Raw genomic sequence first — 7,352 nt, forward strand, 5'->3', positions numbered from 1 at the left:
CCAAGTCCCTTGCCCACCCTGAGATGGGATCACTCGTTTTCTTCTTGCTAATACGTTTAAGTTCTCTATGGATTCTGGTTATTAAACCTTTGTCGGAGATATTTAATTTTTATAACGAATATGGTGAGGTACTATAATCAGTTCCAAGGAGAATCCAAAGATCAGGAATATGGAGATAAATGTGTCAATGGAGGCGAAAATGGAGAAAGGAGAGCTGAGCCTGCACTAGACGGAATTTAGGAGTCTATTGACAAGAATTATTTTATATTGCTCTGAGTTACCTTCAGGGAGTAAAATACTCCCTGAAGAATCAGAATCAGCCCAGAAGGGTGCATTTAGGCCCAGAACCTAGACTGGACAACGCACCATTTCCTTCTGAGACAGGAATTGTCCTCTACATTTCCGTTCCTTAGTGTCCTATTTGTGGACTGCCTGGCCCCAGAAAGGGTTTGTTTTTCCCCATCCAGATGCTATAAAGCTGTCATTTCTCTTGTTTTTATTCAGTGTCTTTATTTATAAAATGATGAGGTTGGATTAGATAATCTAAATTCCCTTATAACTCCTTAATTCAAATCCTTTTTTTTTTTTTTTTGTAGAGATAGAGTCTCACTTTATCGCCCTTGGTAGAGTGCTGTGGCATCACACAGTTCACAGCAACTTCCAACTCCTGGGCTTAGGCAGTTCTCTTGCCTCAGCCTCCCGAGCTGACAGTATATTTATATGTACAATAATGATGGTAATAATAGTGGTCTATGTGTGCAGAGAGCCTTTGGGTGCTCACTAAGGACCTCATATTCCCCCATGTGTTCATGGCTGGGGTCATACAGAGTAATCCTAGTTTTAAACTCAGGTTTCTCTCTCTGTCTCCCTCTTAACATTTTTTTTTTCTTTTCATTTTTTGAGACAGGGTTTTGTTCTGTCAGCTAGGCTGGAGTGTAGTAGTATGATCATACCTCACAGCAACCTCAAACTTGGGCTCTTGCCTCAGCCTCCTGAGTAGCTGGGACTATAGGCACCCACTACAAATCCCAGCTGATTTTTCTGTATTTAGTAGAGATGGGGTATCACTCTTGCGCAAGCTGGTCTTAAACGCCTGAGCTCAAGTGCTCTTCCTTCCTTCGCCTCCCAAAGAGCTGGGACTACAGGTGTGAACCACCGTGCCTAGCCTAGCTTTTAATTTTTACTTATAAAAAATATTCATTTTATTTGATAGTAATTTTTTTTTCAAATAAGTAGTATAGTCCCATAGTTGAGAAGTCAGAATTACAGGTGGAGATACACTGCCACCTCCTGCCCCAGTTTCCCTGCCTGCTTGTCCTTACTTTCTAGTCTTTTCTGTGACCCTCTGTCGTTGCCTGGACTGATTATACAGGTACACATAACATGGGTAAACTTGATGTCCATTCTGTGTTAGCAGTGGCACGTTGCATTTCTTCTGTAGCTTGTTTTGCTAATTAAACACACAGTTGGTGCCATAAAGAGATGTACACATATAGAAAGGAAAAATCTATACTAAAAATGTAATACTCTATATGTACCGATGAAAGATGAACACGAGTCATGTTGAGCATCTCTGTGATTGCAGAAGTTAGTGTGACTTGAGTATTACAAATTTAATACAGCTTTGGAGAAAAGGAATTTGTTATAAAATGTACACAGGCTTCAGCCCCCCTGCATCCTGGCAAGCTCTCTGTATCAGTAAACAGAGCTGTTTTCTTTTGCTATAGTAGCTCAGTATTCCACAGGTGGACGTGACTTTTTGTTTTTAATGTGTCTCCTCTCTCCTAAAGGTGGACTCTGGGTTTTTGCCAAAATTTACTATACATACAATGTTTTGGTGCTGGACTTTGCCATGTGCCTGTGTGTGCACACTGCTGCCAGTGGCCCCAGCGTGGGCTGATTGCTCCTTATCACCCCCACCCACAGAGCTCTTATTTCCCAGTCTGGTAGTTGGGTTTTTGCCTGTTACGGCACAAAAGTACCTGGTGTAGTTTGAGCGTTTTAAAATACATTTAAAGGTCATTTGTACTATTTTTTACTGGGCTGTGTTAAAATGCAATGTTATGGAAAGATATGTTTAGTCACCTCATTTTACCTATTAACTGAGTTAATATAGAATATTATGACTTATTGTGATGTTTTGAATCAGTTTCTTTTATTTCCCTTTTTGGGCTTTAGTATCTCAGTATTACTCCTAGACATTTTTTTTGCTGCTGTAAAGAAAATGTTTACTTTGTTATCTTACAGGGATCACTGCAGGAGGTCATTGGTTGGGGGTTAATAGGGTGGAAATACTATGCCAACGTGATTGGTCCAATCCAGTGCGAAGGCCTGGCCAGCCTGGGGGTCACGCAGATCGCCTGCGCAGAGAAGCGCTTCCTGATCCTGTCACGCAACGGCCGAGTGTATACACAGGCCTACAACAGCGACACACTGGTGGGTGTCCTGGGTGCTTTGCCAGTACTGTCCCCTTGGTGGGTGGGGCCTCTGCTATGGCTGCTAGCTGTTTGACTTCTGAGGATTCATGGACAGCTGCTCATTGTATATTATCAGTCTTGTTTCATAATCTTAGTTTAATCATTACTGTTAAGAATTTGGACTGTTAAGATCATTAGGAACTCCTTATAGTGAAACGCATGGCTGGGGTGGCACCTGTGGCTCAGTAGGTGGGGTGCCAGCCACATACACCCAGGCTGGCAGGTTCGAATCCATCCTGTTGTCCATCCTGGACAATTGCATCAACAACAACAAAATAGCGAGCCGTACATTGTGGCGGGCTCCTGTAGTCGCAGCTACTTTGGAGGCTGAGGCAAAAGTCAGCCCAAGCAAGCCCTCTTGCTTAAGCCCAAGAGTTAGAGGTTGCTGTGCGCTGTGACATCATAGCACTCTAATGAGGGTGACATACTGAGACTCTGTGTCTCAAAAAAAAAAAAAGGAAATGCATGGCTGGTCATTATTTCTGTTGTAAAGCGACTTCCCACATGTAAACTCATTTTGGGAGTGACTTGGGGTCTGGGAGGTAACAAGTGAAGGAGTCAGGCTTCATGGGGATGGTGACACATTGGGCTGTTCATATTTCCTTTACAAGAAGGCACCCTTTCCATTGGCCGGCTGTTCCTATTGCAGTGTGGCCCAGTATGGCCCCAGTAGGCACTGGTCACGCTGCGGAACCCTGGGGGCTGCCCATCCTCTAACAGTGCCAGGTGGGGGCTGGAGAACTGGCCCCGCAGCTGCCAGAGGCTCATGCCTTTTCAGTTAGAGTGGTTCATGGGGGATGTGCGATGGAGCATGGTTAGGCTGTTTTCCTTATTCTTGGACTGATGACTAATTTTTTTCGTATTTTTACTCTTTTAGGCTCCACAGCTGGTTCAAGGTCTTGCCTCCAGAAACATTGTAAAAATTGCTGCCCATTCTGATGGTCATCACTACCTGGCCTTGGCAGCCACAGGAGAGGTGTACTCCTGGGGCTGTGGGGACGGCGGCCGACTCGGCCATGGGGACACCGTGTATGTACTGAAGCATGTCTGGGTGTGGTCCAGCTGCTCTGACACTGAGAGCCAGGTTGGGGTGGTGGGTGTCACCATGGTGCGTCCACAAGTAGAGGGCAGCATTGATTGGCCTCCCAGTTTGCTCAGCTGTGGCCAGCTGTGTGCTCCTTCTACTATCTACTGAAACCACCACCCTCCACCCTACCGTTAGAGCTCTCTGAAGCACATCCCACACTGCTGTCCCTGCACACTTTGCTCTTTCCTTGAGCCATAACTTCTTTTTCACAAGTACAAAAATCAGTAGTTTCTTAATATTTTGATTACTGTGAGAAAACAGAAATAAAGCCTGTTATAAATGCCAGATTGTAGAAATTAAGAGTTCTGGTAGTTTCCTTAGAGTGATGGGAACCTTCTTATACTTTGCGTTGTGAGTGGAGCCTGCTGGGGACAATGTTGGCATCGGGTTGGAGTTAAGGATGCACCTGCATGGTGGACCAGCAAGCCCAGGCAGGTCACGTAGGGCAGAGCTCTGAGCAGGGAGTGTGCGGCAACAGGGTTTGAACTTTATGAGGTTCACTTACAAAGGAATGAATCAGTTTGAAGTGTAGGCTTGGATGGGTTTTGGCAAATGCACATGGTTGGTGCCCCCACAGTGAAGACATGCTGGGTTTTCTTTGTTCCAGAGCTGTTTTTCTGTCGGTCCTGCTGCCTGTCTGCAGCCCCTGGCAGCCTTGGATCTGCCCTCTGTCACGATTATTTTGTGTTGTCCCGAATTTAATATAATTGAAGTCACATAGCATACATTATATCGTACTTTGTTTCTGGCTTTTTCACGTGGTGATAGAGATCTAGCCCTACAGTTGGGCCTAGCAGCAGCTGGTTCATTTCCATTGCATATGGACCACTCTCGGGCCATTGTGAATAGAGCTGCAGTGTGTCTACCTGAACAAGTCTTCAACAGAACACTTTCGACCCTCCTGCTGGGCACCATGCTTGGCGTTGGAGGTGTTAGGTGTTTTGAGTCCTCTGTCCCTTAATTATTTCATAAGGCACCTGAAAGGTGACAGTGTACTGATGCCTGGATGGTCTTTTCCAGTAGTGAATTTACTTTGCTAGCACTAATGAGAAATGCCTGGAAGTGCATTCATGTTTGTTCCCTTTCTCCCCACAGGCCCCTGGAGGAGCCTAAGGTGATCTCCACTTTCTCTGGGAAGCAGGCTGGGAAGCATGTGGTGCACATCGCGTGTGGGAGCACCTACAGTGCAGCCATCACTGCCGAGGGGGAGCTGTACACCTGGGGCCGTGGGAACTATGGCCGGCTGGGCCACGGTGTGTTGCTTGTCTAGAGCATGGCATGCCGGGGGGAGATAGCTGCTTCTGATGCACTTGAGTAATGGAAGTCCTGTCTGTTTGAAGGCTCCAGTGAGGACGAGGCCATTCCGATGCTGGTAGCTGGGCTTAAAGGACTGAAGGTCATTGACGTGGCATGTGGGAGCGGGGATGCTCAAACCCTGGCTGTGACTGAGAATGGTAAGTAGAGCTCTTGCTGTCTGGACAGGCCCTTGAGGATGTGGATGGCAGCTTGCGTGGAGGGAGTGAGATTTAGAGAGAACCTCAGAGGCCACTCACCTTGTCACCCACCTTTAATTCGGTGTCCGTGTTGGTAGCCTAAGGGAAAAGGCCCAGGAAGCTACAAGGCTTCAGCTTGTGCAGAGCCAGACAGCTGGTTAGAGACTTCCATCCTTCCTTTGTGCCATTTTATTTTTTAACTGAAAATGAGAGTTAAAATGGAATAATTGACATTCTGAGTTGTCTCTGGTTATTGTTATTACATTTCTTTTTTTTTTTTTTTTTTTTTTTTTTTGAGACGGAGCCTCAAGCTGTCCCCCTGGGTAGAGTGCCATGGCATCACGCTCACAGCAACCTCCAACTCCTGGGCTCAAGCGAGTCTCCTGCCTCCGCCTCCCAAGTAGCTGGGACCACAGGCGCCCGCCACAGCGCCCGGCCATTTTTTGGTTGCAGCCGTCATTGTTGTTTGGCGGGTCCGGGCTGGGGATTCAAACCCGCCACCTTAGGTGTACGTGGCTGGCGCCTTAGCCGGTTGAGCTATAGGCGCCGAGCCTGTTATTACATTTCTAAATGTTCAGTCACTCTTGATTCCCTGTGGTATATCCTACTCTGTGTATTCAGCAGTCTGATACTACAGTGTTTGCTGGTTAATGATGGATTCATCGACTGATTAATTGAAGCAGCGTCTAACACTGTTGTGCGATTATAGTCCGCAGGAACCTCAGACGCCTGGGATCAGATGATCTTCCCATCTCAGTCCAGTGCCTAGGATTATAGGCACATGCCCCTGGACCCAGCTAATTTTTTAAACTTTTCGTAGGGATGGGTGTCTTACTATGTTGCCCAGACTGGTCTTGAGTTCCTGGGCTGGAGTGATCCTCTTGCCTTACTTCCCAAAGTTCTGGGATTACAGGCGTGTAATCATGTCCTCCCAAGTTTGTTTTTAATTTTAGTTTTGTGTTTTTGTTCATTAGTGAGATTGTACTTACTTTCTTTTGAGGGGGAAAAGATTTTGATGATTTGATGGTTAAGATCCCCCCCCCTTTTTTTTTTTTGCCCTGGATAGAGTGCCATGGCATTACAGCTCATAACAACCTGCAACTCCTAGGCTTAAGTGATTCTTTTGCCTCAGCCTCCCAAGTAGCTGAGACTATAGGTGCCCACCACAACACCCGTCTATTTTTTGGTTGTAGTTGTTGCTGTTGTTTGGCAGGCCCGGCTGGATTCGAACTTGCCACCCCTGGTGTATGTGGCTGGCGCCTTAGCTGCTTGATTTACAGGCGCCAAGCCAAAATCATATTGATTTTTAAAACAACTATACTGATCTGTCTGTCTCACAGTGATCTGTCTTTGACATCTGCTCTGTGGTTCTCATTGCGAGGTCTGTCTGTCAGAACTAATCCACCTGCTTTTCCTCCATAGAGTTTGAGTATAGATTAAGACTAACTTCTGGGAGTTTCTTTGGTGAAAGATGAAAAATCCTTTCAGACATTTTCATGTACTTGGTGCTTGTAATTCCCACTGTCACTGGCAGCTTAGAAGCAAGAGTCTTGCTCTGCTCCTGGAGTCCGAGAGCAGAGGTGGTCTGTGTGTCGCCTGCAAGGTTTCTGCCATGAAGTTTTTGTTTTGGCATCTCATTTTAAAATATCTGTTATTGAATGAGTGATAGACATTACAAACCTTTCATCCAAAAAGTATTTTCTTAACTGAGCTGCCCTAGTGCACTGCCCTTGCAATCTTGGTGGGAGTGTGAAGTTGCTGTGTTGCTACAGCTCTGTGGTGGTGTGCTGCCTACATTTCCTTGTATGAGGCTATGGACATTGTGTGCCTCACTTTGTTATTTTTTGGGTGCAGATCTTAGAAGGGAATGTCCTGCCTGTACTGATTTTTTTCTGAGATGATTGGTACGGTGGACACAGTCTGGCCTGGGGTGATGAGCTCACTGAAAACATTGGTGAAAGTGGGAACTCTCCAGGTGGGCTATGTGAACAATAGACTTCTGACCAAAGCGCATGAAAGTCCATACCCTTTCTGATTTTTGTGAATGGGTCTGCTGTGTTTCCTTTTTGGCTACCTAATAGTGTTTCATCTACAGTTTTCAGTGTAGATCACGAGTTTGCATGTTTTGCAAAAAGAGTTTTAGTGGGATGGAGCCATGACAGCTGGCTGGTATATGGTCCGTGGCTGCTTTTGTGAGACAGTGGCACAGCTGACTAGATACCTGTCACAGAGGGGACGGTGGCACAGCTGACTAGATACCTGTCACAGAGGGGACGGTGGCACAGCTGACTAGAT

At 46.1% G+C, this 7,352-nt stretch overlaps 1 protein-coding gene across 4 annotated transcripts in view; it reads left to right on the forward strand.

The window, feature by feature from the left end:
* The window catches only part of HERC2 (HECT and RLD domain containing E3 ubiquitin protein ligase 2), a 219,568-nt gene that overhangs the window by 54,003 nt on the left and 158,213 nt on the right, over positions 1 to 7,352 (forward strand). For all 4 annotated transcript variants that reach the window (XR_002775822.1, XM_012811618.2, XM_023519299.1 and 1 more), the window contains exons 9-12: positions 2,248 to 2,436; positions 3,355 to 3,506; positions 4,660 to 4,817; positions 4,905 to 5,018. Coding sequence is in view for 3 of the 4 variants with exons in the window: in XM_012811618.2 (XP_012667072.1) it covers positions 2,248 to 2,436; positions 3,355 to 3,506; positions 4,660 to 4,817; positions 4,905 to 5,018 (613 nt within the window). In the remaining variant the exon portion in view is untranslated. The remainder of the gene's footprint in view (positions 1 to 2,247; positions 2,437 to 3,354; positions 3,507 to 4,659; positions 4,818 to 4,904; positions 5,019 to 7,352) is intronic.

This window comes from Otolemur garnettii, unplaced genomic scaffold, assembly GCF_000181295.1.
Source record: "Otolemur garnettii isolate 467f Iridium unplaced genomic scaffold, OtoGar3 scaffold00170, whole genome shotgun sequence".
NCBI classification, from domain to species: Eukaryota; Metazoa; Chordata; class Mammalia; order Primates; family Galagidae; genus Otolemur; species Otolemur garnettii.